Genomic DNA, 27986 nt, shown 5'->3' with positions numbered 1-27986 from the left:
GACAACTAAACTAGCCTGTAATATAAAATCTATTAGCTTTTGATACAAATATACAATTTTTACAGTGATAAGAAAAGTCCCATCTAAAGTAGACACAGTATCACATAAACCAATTAAAATCATATGGAGGAAAAAATCCATTGGGGCGAAATCGGTCACGCAAATATGGAAATGCTTGCTGTAGATCTGGATCCAAATCTGAAAATAAAATGTACTAGCAATTCAAAGAAAAAAATAAAAAGATGCATGTATACATTTTAATAAGAAGTAATCAAAACTTAACATATTTTTCTAAATGATCAAAAATTTCTATTTTACAATTTGTAAACTTGGTTTTGTTTAAAGTAGTTGTACAGACCTCAACACTAACTATCTAGATAACTTTGACAGAAATAATAAAATAATGTAAAATTGTGAAAATTAAATTTGGGAAACTTAGTTTGTCTCGAACCGTCTTCCCCCCTCAGGAAGGGTTTATTCGATTAACAAAATAATAATGAAGATAAACAAATTTATGAAGAGTCCGATTAAAAGATAAATTATTTTGTGAAGGGTCTGTTAACGGACCCAAATTTCTTCTAAACAGACCCCAGGAAAAGCTGACGAATTTCAAGGAAGTTGCATTTTAAAGTTGTTGTAAGTAATAAGAAATTATCTGTGAATCTCAAAATAGCAGAAAACATTGCTTAATTGCATTGTTCATTATTGTCCTGATATTCTAATGAAAAATATTTTGTCCTAACTAGCTAGATTTTCATTACAAAATCTTTTTCACAACTTGCAAATAGTATTTTTCATATTAAATCAATATAAACTAAAGCTTTTATTTTAATATTTTAGTGATATGTGGATGTTGGCAAATGATTGAAATTTCCTTAGGGTATCCGCACACCAGGAAATTCATGATTTTAACTATTTTTTTATAACTCCTGTCCTCCATAAAATACTAATCCCCCCCCCCAAATTTCCCAGTGTACTGAATATCTGAATTTGTAACAAAATCCCCACTGACAGTCATATTTTATTAAAATATAAAATGTTTTTATCATGTTCTTTAAAAAAATGAAAGAAAAGCCATCATTTCTAGAGCGGATTATCTTTTTAACTTCTGTGATTTCAGAATTTTTATTATTATTTATTTATTTTATCTTATCGATTTCAAATTCTAGCTGAAGCAAGCCAGTCATTGGCGAATTTTTTTTATTCCGAAATGAGAACAGAAATATCAGGAGTATTTCTTTCCTTTCCAATGAACAAGAAAAGTATCTTTAGAATATAGTTCTGCAAAAAAAAAAGAAAAACAAATTATTCTCTTTCTTTACTCTGCTTTGTTTTAAATTTAAAATCTATAAATATGAAGATGCAGAGTATAACAGTTTTGGTCATATCTATCATTTTGATTGATGTTGTTATAATGCTTTTTTAAATTTATTGTTGTGTTTTTGTCAGAGAAAATAGTAACTTTGTTAGTCATGGAAAGTCATGAATTTGAAAATCTAAAATGTAGCAGATACCCTGTTTCCTTTATTCTTTGGTATTTCCTTTAGTGAACACATTGTTTCATAGAATTTGCTGTTATTCTAAAATTTTGTTTAAGCTGTGTAGTGTTATTTAAAAATTCTTTTACATACAAGTAATATACATACTAAGTCAGTGTTTTCACGATAGCGCGAGAATCTTGCATATTTTTTTCTTTTCTCGTATTAAAAAATTATTACGGCGAGAAATTCGCACCTTCTATAAATCAGTTTCAAAATTCGTGAATTTCTCGCATTTTGGAAAATGCTTTGAATTACGCCATTTAGAACAAAATCCGTTTCACTTTTCTTCGTGGATCGTTCATTATTTTCAACATCTGCCCCGTTATCTAGCTTCCCTATTTACCAGTATTGTTCAGAACCTTTTCGAACAACAGAACACAACCACGAAACCCCTTTCAGAACACATTTCTCTGCAACCACGTGTTTACCGAAGGTAAGGTTTCTTCATGTAAGACATTCAAATTTTTTATGCACTTATGTAAGATGGACAAATACCTTGTAAAGGCAAAATCTTCTATGATGATGCACCAAAAATATTCAATTCTTTAAAAAATAGAAGATGTTAAAAATGTATTTTAATTAAAGAAATGATTTTTTTCAAGAGTTTTTTTTTTTTTTAGTTTTTAAAAATCTCACTTAACTTTTTGAAATCTCACCCTGTTTTTGAGAAAGGGTGAGAAATTCTCACCCATTTTTTTTCGATGATGAAAACACTGCTAAGTTCTTTGTGATAATTTTTTTATCCATCTCTTAGAGAAGTGATATTTTAAACTATCAAATCAGAATGATTTAAGTGTAAATATGAAAAAAAAAGTTCAAGATTGTGTCTCTAATTACTTTGTTAAGATCAAATGATTTTAACTTTTAAAGGCAACTGACATGGAAATTTTTTGTTATATTACTTTGCTATATTATTTATAAATCAATTGGTAGCTGCATCTGCATTTTTATTATTTTTTATAATATAAAAAGGATTTATATTTTAAATTAAAATCTGCTTTAGAAAATAAAAAAATAATAAGTTGGGCCCCTAAGATGCTCTTTTTTCCAAAGTCTAGCAGAATCACTATAAATCAATGTAATTTTTTGAATTTAAACTTTAATTTCTTTCTAATAATTAAAAACAAAAATATTGCTTTAAATTAAAGAAAATATTAAGTAATTTACCTCTTCTAACATCAATATAACTGGGTGGAAAACTAGGAATACGGAATGAAGGACTTGCTGGAGGAAATACCATTCTTGTTCTTCTTTTTGATTTGACAAATTCCGTTTTATACAACTGATAGAAAAATATATATATTAACAAAAAATTAAGGTATACAAAGTATTTACATTGTGATACCTAAAATACAATTCTATAAACAATGATAGTTTTATTCAATTGATTTGTTTAAATTGGTTGTTTTAAATATTTACAATGGATCAAAGTCAATTTTCAATAACATATAATTAAAAACTACTTAAATAAGTTTAACACTCTTAGTTTTATTGATACTCAATAAATCATTCAAAATATGATATAGTATAAAGTAATTTTGAAGAAAGATAAGCAAAAAAAATCTCGATTCACGCATTTTTATATTATGTCAAAATAGTCTATATATACAGTTACAAGAAATAAAATAAAAAATTATGTTCATTGTTTTTGTTGCCATGTTTCTTGGGAAGGTAACCGATTTTTCTGAATGGAATAAATTTTTCAGAGGAAATAGTTGAAGTTGTTGAGCTTTTTTCATGGTATACTAAATTAAAGTTTAAAAAAAAACACATAAAATTTAAAAATAATTAGAAAAAAAAATGATTAAATAAATATTTTTTTAAAAAAGATATCTTAATAAATAGTGCTATAAAATGGTAATCACTCAGAAAGTATATTAATACCTAGTAAATTTCTTTAGCATTATATAACCAATTTCTGTAGCACTATAATGAATAATAATTTTTTTATAAAAAAAAAAAAGATATCTTAATAAATAGTGCTATAAAAATGGTAATCACTCACAAGATATAATATAAAAAATTACCTCTTTATAATTTTCATTAGATGATACTGATTGATCATCAACTGAAAAAAAGCAAAATAATTTTCATTAACTCAAAGGTAAAAATTAAATTTTACTTGTCATATTTTACTAAAACGTCGTTATGAGTCATTATTTCAGACTGGAATTGCTCAATATAAAAAGACTAAAATGCAAATTTTTTTTTCACAAAAAGATTTAACATTAGTTGTATTTATATGTTAAATTAAAGCCTCACATTTAAAAAGATATGGCTTTTATTTAAATTAATTTACCTAAAAGGCAGGGTGCGTAGCCAAATCTTTGAATCAAAAATAAGCACTTTTTAAAAACTTTTCAAGCACTTTACAAAAATTTTCAAGCACTCAAAAAATTCATATTCAATCAATGATATTATTGAAAAACAAAAACTTTTTATAAAGAGTTTTAGCGTTAAAAAAAACCCAAAAAGAAACGGACGTAAATCAAAACAATCAGTACTTTCCCACATCACCGAGTGAATTCAACTTCACCCTGAACAGAAGTACCCTTACCCCCTACGTCAAAAAGTGTTAGAAGTAAAATAAAATAAACAAGAATAAAATAAAATTAAAAAAAAAAAAACATTTCATAAGGATCTGATATTCTCGATCCAAATTGGAGCACTCGGGTTTCGGTATTAAGTGTGCACGCTTGCGCAAGTCATAACGTGGGTACGACATGAAGTCCGTGTGAATGATTACGTAGCAAACACCCCATTTTTCGTGAAATGCATGGGATCCACCAGATATCACTGAAGAAAAAAAAAATTTGGAGGAAAAAAAAAGCACTTTTTAAAAACACCAGCTGAAAAAAGCACCTTTAAAAGCTTTTAAAAACGAAATCCCCAAAAAAGCACCTTTAAGCACTTTTTACAAACGCTACGCACCCTGCTAAAAGGTTATTTTAGCAGAAACAAAATTTTAAATTATTGAACCTTTTGAATGACATTATGTTAATTAATAGTTGGTGCAAAAATAAGCTTTATGGAAATAAAATATAATCTTTCAATATAAATATTTTATCCTCAGAATAATTTAATTCAAGACATTAACACCTTGATAAAGGTTTTTTAGGGAACGAAAAAAGTTAATACATAAAATATCAATATCTCACATTATTTATAAGTCAATCAATGCTAATAATAGTTTAAAAAAATAAAAATTTGGACACAATAGTTGTTTTTATAAATGATTTTAGCATAACTTTACTATGAAGGTTATAAATATATAAGGTAACTTTTTACATGGAAAAACATGTTAAAAGAAAACTAGATACTTACCCAATCCGAAATCCCTAATGAGTAGATGTTTCCATAGGAAAGGTGAGTTAGCTATTCGATTGCAATCTTTATTTACAAGGGACATAGCAATAACATTTTGGACCGGTAATAGTTGCAATATGTACATCTATAAAAACGAAACAATGTAATGTTTTAAAAATTAAACTAACTTTGAAGAATATTATTGCATAATAAGTCGAAATGTATTTTGTAGTAAATTTTAAAAAAATAATAAGTTTTTATACGGATTTTTTTCAATATTAATTCAAAATATTTTTTTTTTAATTTTTGTTCAAATTATTATAAATATTTGTAAAAATAATTTTCATGAGAATAAGGGCTACTCTGAATTTATACCTATTTTATACAGCTTAACTTGAATAATTTTCAATCATGAATAATGCTAAATATAAAAAATAAATAAAAATTAATATTTAACAATAATTGAGAACTTTTCTAAATTACAATTTTGGAAATTTACATTTTTGGAGAATATAAAAAACTAAACAAGTATTATCATAATTTAAACTGCTCGATTTATCTAGATAGAAATGCCCTACCTTTATCCAAATATAAATAAGTTTTTTTGCTGTAAAAACTAATGTTTATGATTATTTAATGTTTTATTATTCAATTTAATAATGGTTAAATAGTTTTCTATAGGGAAAGGTAGCAAACTTTAACTTTATTTTAAACTTTGTTATTTTAAATGACGGAACTCAAACAGAAATAATAAAATATTTCTTGAGAAATCTAATAAAAGACTTTTTTAAAATTTCATTATTCAAAAACTATTCAGCCAATTTCACGCAAGATAGGAATTTTGAGATTTACAAATACATAGTCTTACAACTCAAAACTATATCAAACATTCTTTAACTTAAGAATAAAAAATAAAAATGTTTTACAGGAAATTATCTTTGGATAAAAGTTACATAACTGGGCACGAAACCTTTTTGATTCTATTTAATAGTTCTAGAATGGAAAAATATGCAAAAAGTGAAATGAACAAATCAAACTCTCCAGGCTAAACTAGGGATCATATTTTTCAGATTGCAATTACCCTTCACATATTTTAAGAGTCCTAAATCTAGTCACCAAGGAAAGGCATTTCTATTTCAAGGAAATGCATTTGTGTGAATGATTTTTCAATCTTCTACACAAATTAATTAGTATGCTTAAAATCGAACTATCAAACCATTGAACAAATAAAAATCTGATCACTAAATCAAAAGTTAATTAAGATTAAGGTGTCCCGCTTTTCATTTGGTGCAGCTCCCATTACACAATAAAAACTATTATGTACTTTTGAAAGAGATATTTTTCTGAAAGATTGCTGAACATAAAAGATAATTTAAATTTATTTCCCATATCATTAAATTCAATATAATTTAAAGAACAAATTGTTACAAAGGTGTTTCAAATTAAAAGTGGTCCTGTGTGAAAGCGGTAGAAATGCGATAGCAACACCTAAGGTTATAAAAGAAAATAGATACCGAGCATGGTAGATTGAATATAACTAATTAACCAGTCATTCTGAGAGCATTTAAAGTGAATGTTAAATGATGCTAAAAATGGTTTTTATCCAGGATAGTACAATAGACAGAAGTGCTGCTTTTAGTGGCAGAAAGCATACACAAAGTGGACATTCATCATCAAAAGGTGTCTATTTATACCAAGCACTGTTTAGGATGAACCACAGTAAACAAATAGTGTGAAAGTTTTCATGAAGAATGAACCTAAGTATTGGATCTAAGATCCAATGCACCATGGTCTCTTGGTAAAAGCTACCATTTTTCACTAAAGCCATATAACTACATTGTTAGCAAGCCATACAACTGTTATTTTGTTCTGAATTAACTCATCATTAACACTACTTTACATTCATTTAAAAGCTCTTACTTGAACTGTTCAATTAGATAAATGTAATCTACAATGCAGATTTCATACCCTAATTTTATATTTTAACAATGAATGTTATTGCTGCTGTATTTCTGACACAATCACACTTTTCATTAGAGTAACCCTTAATTCTCAGAAGCTTCTGAATATTATGCTGAAGAAAAATATATCATTATCCACTCCTATAAAAATTCAAAGAATAATACCAAAAATTTTGAACACATAAAATTTAAATTCAATAACTGAGAATTATTAGGAGCTGCTTTAAAAGAAATTTGCTATAAAAATTTTTTAACATTTATTTAAACAATTACCTTCACTTCATCAACAGCAGCAGAAAATCCAAAGGTTGGAGCACAACCAGCATCTTGAATAAAAAATGTTTTAAATCAATTACGTTAAGATATTTTAAGAGCAAATTAAAGAACAGAATAGAATATTTCTAAAGCTGAAATTATCCTAAGTGGAAATGTGATTAAAACTATTTAATTTATCAATATATTAATTAAATCAAGTTTTGAAACTTAGAAAAAGGTTTTTAGGGATGGTAAATGTTTGACATGTTATTATTGACATCAGTGAAGTAATGTGTATCTGTTCTAAGGGATACTAATATAGTTACTGCGGAAATAGTTTTTTTCTGGAAATATAATATTATCAGCTCTCTGGAAATAGAATAATATTGAAAAGCTTCAAATATTGTCGGAATACAGAAACGTTAAACGTTTACTGCAGTATAAAGTTAAATATTATATCTAAAGAATTATATAGTCATGTAAGCATCATCCATGACTTAAATATTTTCCTTTGATATACAGTTGTATTCGATCATCATGTCAGTAATAATTGTAGGTTTGCAAAGAAATTTCACCCAGTTGCAACAAGACAATTTGAAATATATAATGAAACAAATATTTAGGACTTAAGGGAACTGAATTGGTAAACAAGAGAATTTGATGCAGAGTTTAATGGTAAAAAAAAAATTAATTGAATGGTAAAAAAAACATAGCTTAAAAAACTTTTTTCTTCTTTAAGAAACTTAAAAACATTTTATAATAAAGTTTTTTTTTTTTTTTTTTTAATGGCGGGCACTTGGAGCTATTGTCCATTGGCCACAGAAAGTGCCAGAACTGCTAATTCTCTTTTCCTTACCCAGTGGGCACCTGTGGCAAAGCCACGGCGGTGGAACAGCGTCGCCCACGTCACACTACCACAACCCGTTTATAGGGCGGGTCACATTCACACACAAAGGAGAAAGGACATAGAACACAGGAGGGAAAGAAACATCCATGCCTTGCCCGGGATTAAGTAAAGGGAACAAATATATCAGATAGCACTAGATATTTTTATAACATAAAATTTGTCTAAAAATAAATAAAAATGTGACATGCTATACTAATGCCAATGCGAATCTTTTCGTTCAGATATTTTGTTCAAAATATTCTAAAGATTTTTAATTTTAAGTAATTATTTGTTATTGTTAAAAATGAATAAATTACATATAAAATTAAAAATATATCTTTAACTTTTATGCCAAGTTTTTTTTATCCCTTCAGGTTAAAGTCATTGCAAGTAGTAGAATTTTAAATGTAAATTTTAATAATAATATAAAAATCGAATCGTTCAGTATTTGCTAAACTTTTAATAAACTTACTTTCCTGGAGAGCAGCTAACAAAGGGAAACAAAATCTATCTTTAAATTTTATTTCAAGTTTCTCTGTGTTCTTAAAGAAGTCCTCTACGGCTAAAATATAAAACAAATTTAATCATAGTTTTACAAAAAGGTGCCAAACCAAAAGAAACATAAAACTATTACTTGAAAAAAATTCAATGATGAACATTCAATTTTAAGAGAAAATTTCAAAAGATCAAGATTCATGAAAAATTAACAAATGAGATACAACAGGAAAAGAAAATGGTATTTTTTTTTAAAAAAAAGAATTGTAAAAGGATCACTTTCACAGAATATAAACCTAATTAAATAAAATATAGGAAAACACAGATTAATAAATGGTGCTTAAATATATAAGGAAAAGCAAATCTACTTTATTTAAATTCAAAAGAAAGGATGTAAAATAGGGAGGCACACACTGTAACCTTTGAATTGTAAATTTGGGATCCTCAGTTTGTTGCAGAAAACTGGAAAAGCCTATATATAACCAGCATGAGAAATTTTATAACTGTTATTAACTTGAGCCAAGCTAATAAAGAACATTAAGCCTTGTATGGTATTGTGATCAATAAATTATTTACCATACATCCCAGTATATAAGTCGAACACTGTTGATCAGGGTTCGTGATTTTTTTTTAAAAAATCAGATTTTTTTATTTAAATCGGATTTTTTTTATTTAAATCAGATTTTTTTTTTTTTTAATCAAACACATTGTAAGAACTTTAATTTGTGATTAAAAATACTTTATAAATGTTTAATCAAAATTAAATTAATATTAAGACAATATTATTAACAATATTTTAGAAGCTCTAACTTACTAATATAATTTTTCATTATAATACATAGCTTTGAAAGCATAGCAACCATTCTGAAACAAATGCATGATTGAAATTTGAAGATTAGATGAAATAGATAATTTAATGAAAGGGGTCTGTCTAGGTCTTTCTGAGAGGTATTTATTTCGTGAAAATTTAGACATAATTTGTGAAAAATTAAAAATATTAAAAAATCAACGCAAAAATACGGATTTATTCGTTTCTTACGAAACACAAAAATAAAATTTTTAAAAAAAGTATTCTTTTCCTAAAGTTGAATTTGTGAAGGTACCCTAAGCATTAGCAAATTTGGCTTGGACAGACTCTTTATTTATTAAATTAAAGTTTTAATTAGCAAACCATAATTTTAATTTAAAATTGTGTTTTTTTTCTCTTGATTTTTAATCTGACAAAATAAATGTAAGAGATTGTGTTTATAAATGTAGTCATTCATCAAAAAATAAATAAATATTTAATCTATATATTTTTATAATAAAATATTCATTTTTAATTCTATATCAAAATAGATCAGCTAAAAAAATTTTTTTAAAAATCTGTGCACTCATTGAAATTTTTTTCACAAAATTTCTTTATAGAAAATCTGATAATGTCAAAGATTCTGTAAACATATTATGAGAAAAAAACACAAGTTACCAGTTAATAACTCTACTGCCTCAAATAAACTTTGAAAGGGAAGAATGACAACATATTAGGAAAAAATATCTGAATTCATTAGCCTTTTTTTTTTTTCTATTTTAGGCAGATTAGGGTTATTTCTTTTTAATATAACCTCAAGCTTTAGAAATATGCATTTTCCACCAATAAAATATAATGTAGATTTTAATTCCATGCTATTTCAATCAAAAGGTAGAATTTTAATTAAGATTATTTGTATTTCTTTTCCTTGAAATTCATGTCTATTAATTACTTTCTATAGCTATGCAAGTCTATATTAAGACAGCATTAAATGTGTACTTTCAATCTCAAGAATCAAAAGATTTTTTAAAATGTAATTTCAAATGTGTTGGAATTTAACACACACTAAGAAAGAAAGTAATTTCGTTAACTAAAATTAATTAACACAGCAATTTATTTCAAATAAATTTTAAAACTAAGAAAAGAAAACAATAAAAGTATCAATAATTTAAAACACTGTTTTTTAACTTTTAAAATCAATATATATATTTTTTAAAAATTAGCTGATTTAAATCAATGATTTTTTTAAAAAATCATTTGATTTAAATCCCGATTTAAATCAAGCTGATTTAAATAAATCAACGAACCCTGCTGTTGATTGTGTGAAATTTTGAAATCTTTGGATGGGGGTAAAAACGGTTTTTTGTGGGATTCAGCAGATCAGTATGAAACATCCAATGAAGAGAGGGGTCTGTATGACATCACTATTAACATTATTGAATCCCCTGTGGCAGAATTTTTTCGAGCTTTCTGCAATAAACTTCCCCAGCATTAATATTTTTCTTTAAGATACTCTTAATTATTACAATTACTAATTTAAAGTAACAGAAACATGTTTACTGAAGAAAGTATAGAACAAAAATGTATAAAAAATTTTAATTGCAAAAGAAATATTTTTTAATACAAATATTATAGGCGCTTTCTCGCATTTTGTAGTTGTAAAAGTGCACTATTATTTCCTCTCAAATAAGTGTATGTAAAATATGGTGTTCCTTGAAAGAAAAAAAATGAAAGGAAGGACATCATTTCTAGAGCGAATAATCTTTTAAACTTTCGCGATTTCTCAATTTTTTATTTTATATTATTAACTTGAAATTCTATCTGAAGCCAGTCATTATGGAATTTTTTGTTAAATCCCAAATGAGAATAGAAAAATCACGATTTTTTCTTTCCTTTCTGATGCGCTCGAAAGACATCTTTGAAAAAAAATTTTGCTGAAAAAAAAAACATTTTTCAAAAAATTATGCAAAAAGGAAAACCAAAATTTTTCCCTTCCCAAATGAAAAATCTTTCTGCAAACACTCTGCATTGTTCCGCAACAATATCGCCACAATTCTGCCACAGATGAACACTGAATCTGACGAAGATGATATTCCAGAATCTTTAAAGTTGTAGCTTTATGGCATGTTTTAAAAGTTTTTTTTGTTTCATATTTTTTTAAATACTCTTGAAAAATAAAGTTTTCTTATTTTTAATTTTTTTTTTAAATGTAGTTTGAAATATTGCTTTTAAAAAAACTTTCATTGGTAAAGAAAATATGATTAGAGAAAAGGTAAAATTAACTTTATAGTAAAAATAGCAAGAATAGATGAATACAGAGTTATTCATATCTTGCTCATAGTTTATAATGCATTGATATTTTATGAAATATGAATGTCCGATTTTATCACCAATGTATAAGTCAACCAACCAATTTTAATAAAATATTGGAGGGATGAAAAGTTAACTTATGCTTCAGTATACATGAAAAATAAACCATTCTTACCTTTAGGTTCAGAGTTACTATTTAGATAGTCTGTAGTTTTTAGTTTAACGTAAATGTTGTTTTGTGAGCTTCCACTTTCTACTGCACCATGGATAGTAATAAAAGAATAAAGAGATATACAAGTCATCCAGCAAAATTGCTCTGGACAGGATTTATGGTAATATTGAAATTTCCACACACCGATCATTTTCCAACCTTCTGGCATACTGTTATAAACATCTTGTTCATCAACATTCTACAAAAGATCCCATAAATGTTTAAAATTGGTAAAAACATATTTTTCACAATCGAAATAGGCAAACTGTAAATTTAATATTACATTTTTTGCACAAAGTTACTCTGAAGTTGGTACAGTAGAGAACCGATAATCCTGAACGATCAGGACCATCGCCATTCCGGATAACTGATTTTTCAGGTTTTCGGAATCGCTACAAAATGCCGTTTTTTTTATTGTCAAATTCAACTAAAATATATATATATTTAGAATAATTTTAAAAAACTCTTACCTCTTTTGGTAGTATAGAGAAGTAATGATTATTTCAAAAATGATGGTAAACATCTTTTAAAAAAGAGAGAAGAATTCTGAAATCTTTTGAGGAAAAAAATAAATAAATAAATTTAAATTGCGGGAAAATGTATCGAATGTCGTTCCGGTTTTCTGATTTCCGGATAAGAGGTTCTGTACTGTACTTTCAATCAATAGTTTACATTGTTATTACAAGTATTAAACATAACAGAAAATAAACATAACACTTTTTAAAACTGCAAAAATTTTAAAAAAATTTTTGTTAAAATTTATTTGAATAAAAACTAAATACATTCTAATTTAAATAATTGTAATAAAAAATTTAAATTATTATATTTCTTATAATAAAACATCTTAATATTAAATCAATTTTTTTTATTTTAAATAAGAAAATAGATAAAACTTATTAAATAACTATTCATAGTAAAATTAATTTGTTATATGTTTTTATTTAAAATTAATATTTTTTTCTCTCTTTATCATTTTTCAGTTAACCGTATAAACTATGAGCAATGAGAAAAAATTTATTAATGTGCAATAAAAAATATTTGGTATTTTTTTAATCTGCATTATTAAGATATAGAAGAGTTACAGTTTCTAAATATGATTTTCCTATTAGATTATAAATCTATTAACAAATACAAATTAAATTTAGATCAGAATACACATTTTTACTTAAATTCTCTGCCAATTCACGCGTAATTGAATTACAGAATTTTTTGTCATTATTATTTTGTATAAATAACATCTGTCCAACGTAAGCTTATTTCCTCGACTAAACTGTTAAAATTTTTCTCATATATCTTTCAAAGACAAACAAAAAACTAGTAAGTCATTAATAGTGTTTAATACTGATATCATTTCAAATTCTATCAATACAACACTCTGCAAACTCTTGTTCAGCTATCTGTTTAACGTTGAATGGATCGTAAGAAAATTTAAAATCATTTTTTTTTTTTAAATCATAAAAATATATTTATTCAACTTCTTTTTATTTTTTACATTTACTAGCCAAAACATCTGATAAGATGCATTAATAATACTTAATGTCAAAAACAACATTATAGTTTAAATAATTAATATTTCTTACTGAAATGGTTAAAATTATTATTTAAGCTAATCAGTGAATTAGTTTCATAGTTATGTTTTTCAAGCTCAACTTGCTAATGAATGATAAAGGTTTGGTGACAATTTGCCTATTAGATATCTAATGAAAAGCAAATTAGTTTAGATCAAAAAAAATTACTGATTTTTTTTTAATTACTTTGATTTTTCAAGTTAATGTACACAGACAATATATTTACTGAAATTAAATAAGCATAAAACTAAATGGGTAATTAAAAAAAAATTTTATTTGCAAATTATTTTACATACATATAATGGAAAATTATAATTTAGAACTTTGATACTCTTATCAACGTTTAGTCTCTCTCTTTTAGTAAATCTATTTTGAAATATAATAATTTACATGGATTTCCTTTGTATTATTTCTAAACAAGATATCTCCATTATAAAATAGACTTTAAAAATAATTCCATCCTAAATAATTTTTTTTTTAAATCTGTTTATTTAAGCCAATGTTTTTTTTTAAATGAAAAATATGTGCTTGAAAAATATAATAATTTATAAGTATATCTCTTTCATTATTTCTTACTAAAAACCACCTTCGTTATCACTGAAATCAGATATTTAAAAAAATCAAGCCCGAAAAAATGTGTTCACTAACTTATTGTACAAAAAATACTTTATACTTAATTATTTTTTGAAAAAAAGTTTAACTTGCTTGCATTAATGGCTTAAAAAAAATCACAGTGAATTTAAATTATGCCAAACCTGCCTACATCTTTAAATAGAATTTGTAGAAAAATGACTTTTGAAAAATTTTTCCTTTCACACTTTTGGAGGCTTAGAACTGTAAATTTATTGTGCAATAAATTAACAATTTTAAAAATGCTTTTTTAACTATATTTTAGTGTACAAATTACATTATTATAAGAATATAACAGTAAAAACAAAAATAAAGTAAAAAAGTCCAAGAATAAAATAAATTATTTTAAAAAAATACTTAATTATTTATTGTTTTAATTGCATTTTCATTAATAATAACTTTTTCCCCCATATAGTTTCGAGTTTTTGAGCATATTAAAGGAGCAATACTTTATTGTATGAAATAGTATATTTTCTGAATACATGACACCAAAGCAGTAATTGCATCAGTGACACTGGTGACTTTATTATTTCCTTTTTTAATTTCACTTTCTTCTTCATTTTCATTCATAATGTTTTTGAAAATTTCACTTATACATCTCTTAAGTCAGCTGCTAAAAGACTTTCAACACAGTTAAAGAAAGTTTCTATCGAAAAAATTCTTCCTTGTTTATCAACCCAATTACAAACAAAAATTTTTCTTCGTATAGAAAATCATTTCAATCAGAAAAAAAATTAACAAAAAATTTTCTACGCATAAAAAATTTATTGACATTTAACAGAGGCACTTTCTTTCTTAAATACAGATTTATCTACTATGAAGGAATTAGGTTTGCAATATATTGATTTTAAATAGAGGCTGCCATTAAAAAGACACTCAGCTTATTAATATTTATGTATGCTTTCTTCAACTATCAAAATAAAATAGTTAAAAAATTATTAAGTTTAAAAAATTTAATACAAACTTTTGGCAAGAACCCAACGTCTAGAGCACATGCATGTAGAAACACATTTAAATAATCTAGAGAAGTTTCAACATTAGCAACTGAGAGAAGTTTCTGAAACCCCTTTGGAAAAGTGCTTTCTTGAAGAATCCCATGATTTTCAGAATAATTGGTCATCAAACTTTAAAAAAAAAAAATTAAATTATTTACATAATTTCAGAAGTAAAATGCAAATAAATATAATTAAAAAATTACACAAAAAATGTTTCAAGCATCAGAAATCGGTAATAATATTTATATTAAGATTTTATGACATTTTACTTATATATTTTTATTTGAAATATTTATGATATTTTAATTTTGAAACTGTTGCTCTTAAAAAGGGAACACTCTGTGTTAAGATTTCTAATTTTCTCTTCCATAGCTGCCAACTAGTTAAAAACAAAAATAGGAACACAAAGCATGATAAGCCAGTTAGGAGAAATTGTGACACAAAGTGAAAAAAACAAAGTGTTATGCACAAAAAATTGATATCAAGACATCAATTTATATACCATACATTTTTCATATTTAACATTATTTTACACGCATTATAAGATGGAAGTCTCTGGAGCAAATGTTCTTTTAATATTCTCTTTTTTTCTGTTGTCATCGTGCTTTTATAGTTTGTTTCGATTTTAGTAAATGCCACGAGTGTGGCTGTTCTGATCAGTCGGAAGGAACAGCTTTGGAAAGGAACAAAATAATATTATAGTACCAGTATTATTATTTTTTTTCATTTGCATAGATTTATTTTTATACAACTTTAAATGATATCTACATTTTATAATACCAGGGGTCTGTCCAGACATTTTGTGAAAGGTCATGTTTTTGTAAAATTGTGAAAAAACTACTCATAATTTGTGAATATAAAATATGCATTCAGTCACTTTCTTTCAACCAGGTTCCTGCTTTTGTGAATTAGTGCAAATAGGGTCCTCTTATTGCAAAAATGACTAAAAACCTTTTTAAAGAAGTTTTTAAATTGTAAATAGATACAAGATTCTGCTCAACAATTGCTGCTACTAAATTAGCGATGCAACATACAAATATTCGGTATTTAGTCACTACTGCTCAACACAGAATATTCATTTCAGACGAATAATGGTAACAAAATCACTCACATTTTTAATGATTTCAATTGACATATTTTAAATAACACAACTTAGTTATGTATCACTTTTAATGTGTAACGCATTAATTAAATTTAAACGATTCTTAAATTTATAGTATTTTATTTAAAAAATTGCCAGAAATTAATTTTTATTTACATAATGTTCTATTAATTAATTTTATGAATAAATATAAATTGATTAATTATTTATTTACAATATATATATATATATATATATATATATATATATATATATATATATATATATATATATATATATATATATATATATATATATCATTTAATATCAATAAAAATGTGCACACGATGTTTGTAAATAAATATAGCAATATTTTCATAGAATACTACATTTGGAATTTAAACTTAGGGAAAATTTAGTTCGTTTCGAACCATGTTTCTTTTTTTTTTTCCCCGGGAAGGGTTTAGTCGATTAACAAAACAATAATGAAAATAAACAAATTTGTGAAGGGTCCGTTTTTATGAAAAGATATTTTGTGAAGGGTTTGTTGACAGACTCAAATTTCTTCTAAACAGACCCCTGAATACTAACACAGTTTAAATTATGATTGTTTATTCAATATAAAATTGAGTTTATTTATAAGACAGAGCATTACAGTTGAGCATTGAGTTTATTTATAAGAGTACAGTTGAGCATGAGCATTGAGTTTATTTATAAGACAGAGCTATACATTAAATACCCTTAAAAAGTAAAATTTCATAAGAATTAAGCACTTAAAATTGAATAATGCACACTCCTTTTAATCGACTAGCCCGCTTAATTGAATAGTATTGGCTGAAACCAATGGTATTCCTTTAATTGGGGTTGACTGCACCATACTGAAATTTCAACATAGAGATTCTGAATATGTATAGTAAGCTATTTCAATGCTTTTTATAATAGAGTCGGAGATCCTTTTAGCAATTCCTAATTTCATAATACAAACAAAAAGAAATAATAAGTTATGTTATTTTCTGATTTTGGTAAAAACTATATATTTTGGAAAAGTTCGAATTTAAGGTTGCAATGAACACCATTCTTATGAAGTCCAGAGAATGTCTCAGGTTCTGAACATGAATTAAAAAATTATTAGATTTATCATAAAGTCTAACTTTAACAAGAATTAATAAAGAAATCTACAAAATAGTCGAAAGGGGAAGATTTCCAATTAGAGATCAGCTCCAAAATAATTGCCAAGTCTTGGTGACTGCAGGACAGTAGTCTGCGAGAAACTAAAGAAAGGGGGAAGAGTTTTATTTTGTGATCTGTTTCAGAATAATTGCAAAGTCTTAACAACTTCTGCGGAGCAACCCATGAGAAACTAAAAAAATAATAATAATAAACATAGAAAGGGACTAACTTGAAAGGAATAACTCTACATGTTTTTTTAATAAAGTATTCAAGTTTAAAATCCATTTGTCGCTTTGGCGATTAATATTTCCTCTGATATAAGTAGTGTTATTAAGTTTCCTTTCTTTAAGTAGGTACTTTTACAAAAGATGAAAGTTTTTATATTTTGCATCCTCAACTTTAACATTTCCAATTATGGGATGTTTTCTTGATTAATCGGGCACAAGGAAATTCGGGGATATTTCCATATCGTGATCTGCACGCCAACTACAATCGCCAACTTGATTTTAAACGGAAAAATTAAGAAGAAGAAAAATATATAGATATTTGTTCCTGGGTGGCTATATCCTTCAAGTTGGTCAGGGATATTTCCGTATCATGATCTGTCGTGCCAACTGCGGGGATATTTCCTGCAATTTATTTTCTAATAAAAACTATAATTTAACAGCACTTTAAATAAATATTTAAATTAAATGAGTAGAGCAGAAACAAAATACCAAATCTTCACCTTGATTTTATTTAAAACCCCAAACCCTCCTTAAAGCTTCTAAAATGTATTTCAAAAGCAATTTGTAATTAATCCCCAATAAAATTTCGCTTTCAATTAACGTTATTCATTGAATATTCTCTAACATAATTTCTGTATGATTTTAGAATAATTGCCGAATAGAAATTGCTAGCTCACTGCGAAGTCGTATATCAAAATGCAAACAAAAACCATTTGAAATTATTTCGATACGATGAAACTGCAGAATAATCGTTTCGTTATTTTTTTTTTTAATTTGTTTTAGCTGCCGGTGTTTTTTCATCACAGTAAACCTACTAGCTTGAGACGACATTGTAATCGATTGTCGCCAAACATCGATAATCGCTAAAGAGTGTGTGCTAATGCTTTTGCTTTATTTTCGGAACACTATCATTCTCAAGTCAGAGTTCGATATGTATCCAACGCTCTCCTTTGCATAAAGAAACCGATTTTGGACAGAATACACCGAATGTGTGAGAAAATGAAATGATGGAAATAAGGATGCTGACTGAAATTAAACAATAACAAACTTCCTAAGACCAGAAAAATTTTAGAAAACGTTCGGTATATCCCTTTGTTTATGCTAAGCTTACGAGGAGATGTTTGAACAGGCTTAATGTTCCAGGAAGTTTTGTTATTGTGATTCATGACGCGTTATTTTACCATTCATAGGAATTTTTTGTAATTTTAAAATTCTAACAGTTCGTAAGCCTAAAGCAGATTTATGAAAATCAATATCACAACATAAATAATGTGAAAGATTCGCTATGTTCTGAGTGCTATCTCTTATTGGCTATATTAGTGCAAAGTATCACCTTTTGTTATTTTTAGTGGTCCAATGAAATCCAATGTTTTTGCAGCATTATATAGTTGTACAGTCCGCAAAAAAAAAAGATATCAATCTGAATAACTTTCGTTCTAATGATCCGATTTTCACGAACTAAGTGTCAATCTTAATGGTTCCTGGGGGTGACCTCAAATATGCTAATTAATTAGTGCTAACTATTAATTAAGTTACGAAATCAGACACAAAAACGTACTTTCTCTGAATAAACATATATTTTTTTTTACATATTTGGAATCTAGACACTTGAATTAGGGAGGGTAGACAAAATTTTAAAACAAATGGGTCGTAAATTGGGTTGCAATAAAGGTTTATATATTTGGCGATAGTCCAGAAAACCGCCAAAAAAGTCGCCTGCGCAAATAAATATTTTAAGATAACCCATTGACTGATTCAAAAGAGAAACGCTTAATTTTACTAGGTTGCTAGGCAACCGATTTCTGACTGTAGAAAAATTGAAATAATGTTTTGTGATTGCTCTGAGAGGTTTAATTAATAGTTAATAGAAAACATCTCGAAGTTTCTAGGCAATAACAATTTTTAAGTTCATTTATGTCCAAAAAGCAGAAGAAAAAAAATTATTTTATTCTCCTTTGAAAAGAAAATTTGAATCGATTTATAAGTTTTTAGAATTTAAATACATGAACTTTTTATCTGATATTATTTAGATTATGCTATTTTTGCTATGTTTTTTCGAGGATTTCATACTAAAATCAAATTAACATAACTTATACAAAATTTTAGCTATATACAAAATTTTAGGGATAATGATTTTTACAGCTTTAATCGAGTCTTCTAGGCATGAAAGTTTGAAGGGAAAAAAAGTGCTTGAAAAATAAAATGTAGATTGTATAGTAATTCTAATGCACATTCACAAGGTTTTCTATAATTTACGATATTTTTTTTTCTATAACTCAATGAATTGCTGAATGCTTAGTGGCATTTTAAGAACATTGAAATATTTTATGTTTAAGAATAGGATATTGAAATAATATGTTGCATATTGTATGATTCATTGTTTAAAAAACTGCTTCATTTTGCTAGATATTTACGTTACATGGTTTTCTTTGGATAAAGATGATTAGCAAATAGCATCCACATGTTTCGATACATTCTGAAACTTACGTTCGCAAATTCACCATAAAATGTCGCACAGCATATTCTTCAATTACGATAAGTTACATTTACCACCAAATACTGCTACTATGATTATTTTTGTTTTCTTATATATATATATATATATATATATATCTGATATGATACTCTCTTTTTAAACAGAGCTCGTAAGGCCCTTAAGATACTGAAATGGGGGCACGAAAACTTAAAAGATTTTTTTTTTCCTAATGCCCGCCTGTGTTAACATCCGTCAATTCAGGCATCTACAGGCCGTCAGATATCTGTGTATCCTAAGGATTCCTAACGAGCATCAAACATTCTCAAAATTAAGTGTTCATTCACTGGAAAATTTAGTGTTTGTTCAATTTAAGAACTGTTCCTTCACTTGGTTATCTTACTACTTATTATTTAAACCACCTAAAGCTTAAAACAATATTATGTAAGTTATCTAAATTTTTTTTACATAATTTGCATTTAATAACAAATATGTCGACATGCATTTGATAACAAATACGTCATTTAGCTAAATTTACAAATTTTGAAATTTTTATAATTTTTTTTAAAGACAAGCTAAGCTTAAGTATTCCATCACTGGTTAGTTTACCCTATAAGATTTTGAGAAATTTGCGATGTTGTGAGAGATGCTTAAAAATGTTGACTACGTATTTTTATTAATACTTATAAAATATATATTCGAGAAATTGATGAATATTTTATTTCAAATTTATTCATTCGTATGTATATTATTGAAATTTTAACAGTTATTGAGAAGAAAAAAACTAAAAAATAATCACATTAAAGAAGCACAATCTGTTGTATAATCATATTCTATCAGAAGCATGCTTTTATAAAACTCCACATTCTCTGAATAAAATGTATTTTATTCAATAAAATGTTTTTTCAAATTTCTTTACTAAATTGGGTATAATATAGCCTACGTCACAGGTTGTGCTGTTCCTACTAAATTTAACCCATGAACGGCATTTTCTGCGAGCCTAACTTCAAGCCACAGATAAACAAACGAAGTGTTCGATCGTTTAAATAGCTGCTCGCCAGATTTTATTGCATTATAAAGAAAAGTTATTGAAACTAAATACAACTAAATAAACAACAACAACTAAAACAAATAACAACAACTACTAATAACAATAACTAAATAAACAACAACTAAATTCCATTCGTTTAGCATTGCGTCATATGTTGTTCCTACTAAATCGAAGTAGTTGTGTTTTTTTTCATATTATACCCAATTGCAAATAGAATTTTAGACGACTAAAAAAGAAACATCGTATTTTATAGCTTGAAAAATAAAAATGAAAAGATAAGCAAACGATTCGCGATCGCAACGCTCGAGTACGCCGTCTAGCGGGAGCCTGTAAATATCGGATATTAATTTATCACGTTTTCATTTAGCTCCATCAAAGTCATTGACTGAATCAGACGCCATTTTTTAGCAGCAAATAAGAAACAAAATTTCCCTAAGGAAAAGGCCGAAGAACTTGAAAAAAATCTCCAGAATATTAGTAAATCTTTCAGGAACAGAACACGCCAAACATTTGAAGAAAAATTCCTCAATTATTTTTAATTTCTATTATCAACAAACTTGCAACTGATGACTTCCGATTTCGGATACTGTTACAGATGTGTGTATTAAGGTAAAATGCATTTCTTCTGTCTTCAATTCATTACGAATTAAAGTGAAGTCAACATTGCTTTCGTCATTCCAGTGAATAAATATGAATTCAGAACATACAGAATTGTAATAGTTATAGCATATTCTTCTTCGTTATAGAATAGTATATATTTCTGTATCCATATAATTCGGAAAACAACAATAAAAAATTATCCAAGTTGCTTGAAATAGTGCCATTTGTGCTGATTCTTAATTAATTTAAATCGTTTTCTTGGTAAGTTTTTTTTAATTTTGAAAGAATAAGTTCAACTAGAATTCAGCTATTCTGTTTTTAGCTACATATTCAAATTCATATCAATTATAAAATTTTGCTGTGTAGTATGTTATCTAAAAGTAATGAAGGTATAAACTATGTATCTATTATTTGAGAATAAAGTTTTCAAACAAGGAACTTATCATTTTGGAATTCTCCGGGAATCATAAATCAGGTAAGTGCAATGATTTTTACAATAAAAAATTTGCTTGTAAATATTTTTTTTTTCATTTGATGATGGTTCTCTACAGAATGGTTTTTTACGTCTGATTAAGAACTATAAGAATAATAAAAAAAGAAACAATATGAAAGTTTTTATTTCAATGTTAATAATTCTTAAAATCGTTTTTTTATCCTAAGAATTCTTTATTTTCCGTTTTTTAGTTTATAATTTTTTGATAAAAATTGTTCTCAAAATACTTTTGAAAAATTAAATGGTATAACATTATGTGTTTATGTATACTTCTTGTATATTCCAATGTTTGAAATAATATGATTCAGAAAAGTATGGAATAAAAATTCGGTACTTACGACGTATTAACGCCACCGCCGCTACAGATTTGGCGGTTTTTAAGTGCCGCCAATCTACACTTAAAATTTTTGCGACAGTTCATAAAATAAAACACTTTATTTAAAATCAAAATAGTTAATTGGATTTCGGTGGAAAATGAGCCGATATAGAGTTTAGCATAGATTCAAAACAATCATATTGCCATATGAACTCTGATAAATAAGCAAAACGTATGTTTACCAAGATAAAGTTTTATGTTGTGGGAATTGGTACATTTTCGTTTTTTCGGTAAAATATTTCCCTCCTGAAAAAATAAAATTGCATCTTGTTTTGTTTTTGGCAAATCCCAAAGACGAATATTCGTAGCACTAAAAATGGCGACAAAAAAGAATTGTTTTTTTTTTGTTTTTGTTTCGTCAGCATTCTTTATTTTACGTTTCTTAGTTTCTAAATAATGATTTTTATTGAAACTTGAAATTTTTTGATAAAAATTGTTGTCAAAAAACGTTGTTTACAAAATTAAATTTCATAAAATTATGAGGCTTATGTATACTTTTTGTTCATTTTAATTTTTGAACTAATATGATTCTTAAAACTATAGAATGTAAAGTTTAAATGGGCCTTTCATGTTATATCATTAAATTTAGTAATACTATTTCTCGGGCATTAGATTTTAACTCTTATAAGAATATACATATTTTTTTCTGTTGATGTACAAATATTTTTCCGATGTGTTTTGGATATTCCTTCTCTAATAAAAAGAGATACCATTTTGTTTTCGGTTGTACAAGAAAGAAGATCAAGCATTTTTCTTTTTTAAATTTAATAAGCCACATTAAAGAAGGAACGTTGCAATGCTACACGCTACATTAACGACGTCTCCAGAGTAACTGAATGACGGTTCATATGGAAATCGCAGGTAAGCGTCTCATACAACAACGCCCCCTATAGTTCGTTGCGATCGCGAATTATTAGCGAAAAAAATATGAATGAAATTTTATGCTAAGCGCGCGAAGTCAAGTTCCTCGCAAGTTTATCACATTTTAATATTAATCGCCTCATTTAATCATTTCTTCATTGTCGCCAAATTATTTTTTTAAAAATAATTAATTTTAATTTTTCTCAGCTTCTAATAAATAAAAACAGTTGAAACTTTAGATTTTTCAATTGAAAAATATGTAGATTAATATGGTATAAAAAAATTCATACCTTATAATTCAAAAATTTTTCATCCTTAATTTAATTAAATAATAAAAAATAATTAAAAATTATATTTTTCGTGAAATTATCTTTGGGTAAATGAGTTTTATGACTGGGTGAAATTTTCTTCGAATTGCTTTATTAGTTTTTAAAATATGACTAAAAACGTAAAAAGTGAAATTAACATTAAGGGGTACGAACTTTGGATCGCTCTCCTGACCAAACTATGGGGACCATATTTCCCAGATTGCGGCTACCCCCAATATTTTGAAGGTTAGGAATCGAAATATGTAAGAAAAAATATATGTTTATTCAGAGAAAGTACGTTTTTGTGTCTGATTTCGCAACTTAATTAATAGTTAGCACTAATTAATTAGCATATTTGAGGTCACCCCCAAAAACCATTAAGATTGACACTTAGTTCGTGAAAATCCGATCATTAGAACGAAAGTTATTCAGGGTGATATCTTTTTTTTTTTGCGGACTGTACATCATATAGTTGTTTCTTTTTACAGAACGAATATTCTTCTTATTTATTGAAACATGCTGCTAGGATTCTAGTAAGACTGTGAAACTGTAGCCCTTTTTCAATAATTCGGTGACATTTATAGTTAAAGATAGCACGAATTAAATTTTTGCCCGACGAGTTCAACTTTTAAAAGCATTCATATTGTTTAGAAAGTATAATTACATAATCTGATCGCTAAAAACGGTTTTTCAGGTACAGATGTTTATTTTTCAAATCCAGTAAATCTTTCAATTAGTTACGATTAGCAGATTGTTCGACAGACTGTTCTTCTGTAGAGCAATTATTATTATGTATTTTGTTCACAAGATGTTCTTTATTTTTGTAGAAAATATTAACTTTTTTAGGAAAGAAATTATGATGGTATTGAAATAGTTACGGGGTTTTCGCGTGAAGAGAAGGGAGGAGGAGCCTTTTATAAGTCCCTACAAATTAGCGACTCTTAAGAGAGTCTCTAATATGTAGAGATCGACCCACAGAAGAAAAATATTACTATTAAAATGGAGCTCTTCGTATATATATACTAACATTACTATCTTATCAAAAATTTAACCCTTTGTGAGAATATATTATTAATTGATACATTATATATTATAATGCTTTTAAATGTACGATATACAATTGGAAATTAACGTGCATTATTATACACATTTAAAAATATATATTTCCAGGACGTTTTGTAAAGGCTGCTCCTTATACATAAGAACTGATGTGTATTTTTAGAATCCTTATAAAAAAGGAAAAAGAATAAGTTTGCACATTGGGGTAAAAAATTAACATTTAAGAGAGAAAACAAAAACGCTTTCGAAATTTGACGAAACTAGGTACATAAAGGAGCATGTGATAAACAACAAGACAGGTTTGAATGCGAGAGGAAGTCGGGAAGAGTTGAAAATGATTATAAGAAACACATTCTTTTATCAATCCTGCTTTGATGTTTATTATATTCACCTCATTCTACTAACTTCTCAGATTTTGTGAGCATTTTTGTTTCCCTCCATCTTCAAAATTTGCGATTTGAAATGTGAATACTCTTTTCTTTTCAGATACGGATTCTAGAAATGCATATTAAAGGCGGCCTTTACGGAACACTTTGTTCATTTTCCCAAAACCCATATTAGTTAACTTTAAACAAATAATTTAATAACGTTTTACTACTTTTTCAATTACATTAAACCTTTGTTTAACATTCTGTATCGAATCGGTATTTTAACCCTTTCATTACGAGCGCCGTATTTACCCGGCATCCGCGCGATTCCCTGCGTGTTCGAGAGCTGTATTTAGCCAGCGTCAACGTTATACCGTTTGGTAACCACCTCAAAGAGTCTTTGTCTAATATTCCGTTTACCTATCCTATATTAGATAAATACCACTAAAAGTATATTTTGAATCCGCTTAACATGTTTTGCAATTCGAACCTTGAATGCGCTTAACATGTTTTCCTCGAACTATGTGTAATATCTAGGAGGAAAGTATCTTCTAGCCCCAAAGGTAAAATATAATAAGAAATATTAACATGCAATGTACACACTTCTCGGTGAGGTGCATCGTTCATTGGCGTCACTTCAGCGGAGCGGACTAGAGTACGAAAGGATTAAAATTATGTAACTGCTACAAGATCTTTTTTCCCGGTGGTTTTCTTTCAGTGCTTTTAAATTCTGGTGCATTTTTTAATGGAGAAAATTTTCAAAATGAAAATAAAGATGCATAATATTTACATTGAAATGCATTAATTTTTCAAAAACACCAGGAGAAAAAAATGCAGTAAAATGGTGAAAAATTTATATTAACCCTTTGCACTCCGATGTCTGCACTGATTCACCAAAAACAGTCACCACTCTAAAGTACTAATTATTATTATTACTTTAATTAATTATTAAAGTGTAAAATTTCTTAATATTAATTAAAATTAAGAAATTTTACACCTTAATAATTAGTTAGCATATTATTAAAAGAATTTTTAAATTGTATGGATGGGTGATCGTGTAAAGCTAAGGGAGGTGGCGCTAGTGGTAAAATTGCTTTTTCAAGACTTCCGGGTTACTGCTTCCGATATATTTTTACGCCGCAGATTGAAAAAACGCGCCATCATATTATTGCATCATATCTTTTGCAGTATTTCACATGTACCGAGTTCTTTCTTTCAGCTTTTAAACTTCAGCATTATCATATTAATATTATAATCATTAGAATATTTTCTAATCAGGCTATCTTAAAAAGATATTTTTAAAGATATTTTTAGCGACATTTTATTCAAATGTAGCCAAATAAGGGATAAAATACAAAACATGGCAAACCTTAAGAATTATTCACAATGAGATATTAACTTTCCAAAATTTTTTTGGTCTTACGACCTCTGAGAATCAATACATTTCTGAAAGCTCTTATGAATGGTACAATTATGTTTAGATTTGAACCCAAATTACAATAACAAAACTGCATAGAATATTAGGCTTGTTCACACATCGCCTCGTAGTCTTATCATAAACGGAGGGATACACCAGAAATTTTCTAAATTTCTTCCGGTTTAAGGACTCTTGTTATTGTTTACATTAGACCACCCATCCATAATAAAACTTTATTGTGTATTTTAAATGCTATAGTGCTAATATTAGATCAATCAGCATTTAATAGTACTCGGAGTGCAAAGGGTTAAAAGACAGTGAACATTTTCTTTCCCAAATCACTTTAAATTATTTCGTAAGGAAAACAAATATTAAGCTCATATTTGTGTAATTGGATAATAAGACTATTTTATTTGTACAAAAACAACAAGTTTTTTAGTGACAAATTATGTAGATGTTGCATTTTCTGCATACATATGAATTTTTAGTGAAAAAAAATTTTTAGAGTCAAATAAAGTATAATAATATTATTAGTTTAATTAGGGCACGTTTTTTAAGGAGGCACAGAGAGATAATTATAAGGTAAGAAAGTATAAGTTCCTAAACTATTAAAATCTTTCCCCGTTTAAATAATTAATCCCAAGAAACTGAAGCAGTATTGATATTACTTGATTAAAAATTCCATTTGCTTCAAAAATATACAAATTGGAAATAACAGTCCACATATTTCAAGCGCTCAAAAATAGGTTCCCATTTCCATGACTTGCCAGACGTGAATGCGAAGAAACAATGATATTTCAAATTACTTTTGTTTACTCTCATTCGCATCATGTCTTGAAAACGTTAGCCTGCTTTTGAGCGATTGAAGCCTGTTAACTGTTGCTGCAAATTTGTAAATTTTTAAGCAAATGTAGTTTTAAATCAAATAATATTTCCCCATTTGTTTTAAATACTTTGTTGAATATTGTGAATTTCTAACCCTTTTGTAACAGAATAGGAATCTTTAAATTGTTATTAATAAGAAAGAATTGTCAATAAAAAAAAAATTTATTACTTTTTTTCGGGAACAAATTCAAGTCTGGAATTCTAAATTCAGAAATTACAAAATTTTACATAATTTTTTTTGTTATTTATTGTTTTAAAGCTTCATGATATAGTGATATCACCCAATAGAGGACACACCATTGACCAAACTTTTTGACCTTGAAATACATAAGAAAAAAATTTAAAAATTTAATTTAGTGAAAAAATTTCGATTGTATAAAGATTTAAACAATATTGAAATAAGCGAGATAGTCACAAGTATTTATTTGAATTTTGAAAAAAAAATTTCTAATCAAAAATTTTACTTTTTGTAAAAATGTATGAAATTAACAAAAGAGTTTTGTACTTACAGAAATTCATTTAAAATAATTTCTCGAGTTTGTTTAAAAACTGTAGAAAAAGTGACACACGAGCACAAAACTAAATTTTCCCACACAACTTTCAGCACTTTGAAAACTATAAACTGATTTAGAAATATTCACTTTATCTAAAATAAAATGTTCTTTTAAATTA

At 26.9% G+C, this 27986-nt stretch overlaps 1 protein-coding gene across 4 annotated transcripts; it reads right to left on the bottom strand.

Annotated features, from left to right (window-relative positions):
• Positions 1 to 11: 11 nt before the first annotated feature.
• LOC107446924 (F-box only protein 7) lies at positions 12 to 27962 on the bottom strand. Of its 4 annotated transcripts, none has more exons than XM_043050407.3 (9): positions 27824 to 27962; positions 14915 to 15074; positions 11717 to 11951; positions 8422 to 8511; positions 7082 to 7134; positions 4866 to 4992; positions 3569 to 3609; positions 2709 to 2823; positions 12 to 198 (listed from the first exon to the last, which is right to left on the bottom strand). In XM_043050407.3, exons 2-9 carry the CDS (start codon positions 15068 to 15070, stop codon positions 101 to 103), a joined length of 915 nt encoding a protein of 304 aa, XP_042906341.1. In that variant the 5' UTR covers positions 15071 to 15074; positions 27824 to 27962; the 3' UTR covers positions 12 to 100. The 4 variants fall into 4 exon arrangements, with proteins under 4 accessions (XP_042906341.1, XP_042906340.1, XP_042906339.1 ...); XM_043050406.3 differs by lacking the exon at positions 27824 to 27962 and adding an exon at positions 17924 to 18157; XM_043050405.3 differs by lacking the exon at positions 27824 to 27962 and adding an exon at positions 17426 to 18134.
• Between the last annotated feature and the right edge of the window lie 24 nt (positions 27963 to 27986).

This window comes from Parasteatoda tepidariorum, chromosome 8 (genome assembly GCF_982258835.1).
Source record: "Parasteatoda tepidariorum strain Cologne lab strain chromosome 8, Ptep-v5.0, whole genome shotgun sequence".
Lineage (NCBI taxonomy): Eukaryota > Metazoa > Arthropoda > Arachnida > Araneae > Theridiidae > Parasteatoda > Parasteatoda tepidariorum.
Note: the sequence above shows the minus strand (reverse complement) of the source record. Positions and strands in the feature narration are given on the sequence as shown.

Coding starts and splice junctions, on each gene's coding strand:
- LOC107446924 (XM_043050405.3), bottom strand. CDS start 17,481: ATGGATTTTAAACTTGAATACTTTATTAAAAAAACATGTAGAGTTATT. Junction 15,075..17,425: donor TGTAGAGTTATTCCTTTCAA/GTTAGTCCCTTT, acceptor TTTTTTTTAAAG/TTTGATGACCAATTATTCTG. Junction 199..2,708: donor TTATATTGATGTTAGAAGAG/GTAAATTACTTA, acceptor TTTTATTTTCAG/ATTTGGATCCAGATCTACAG.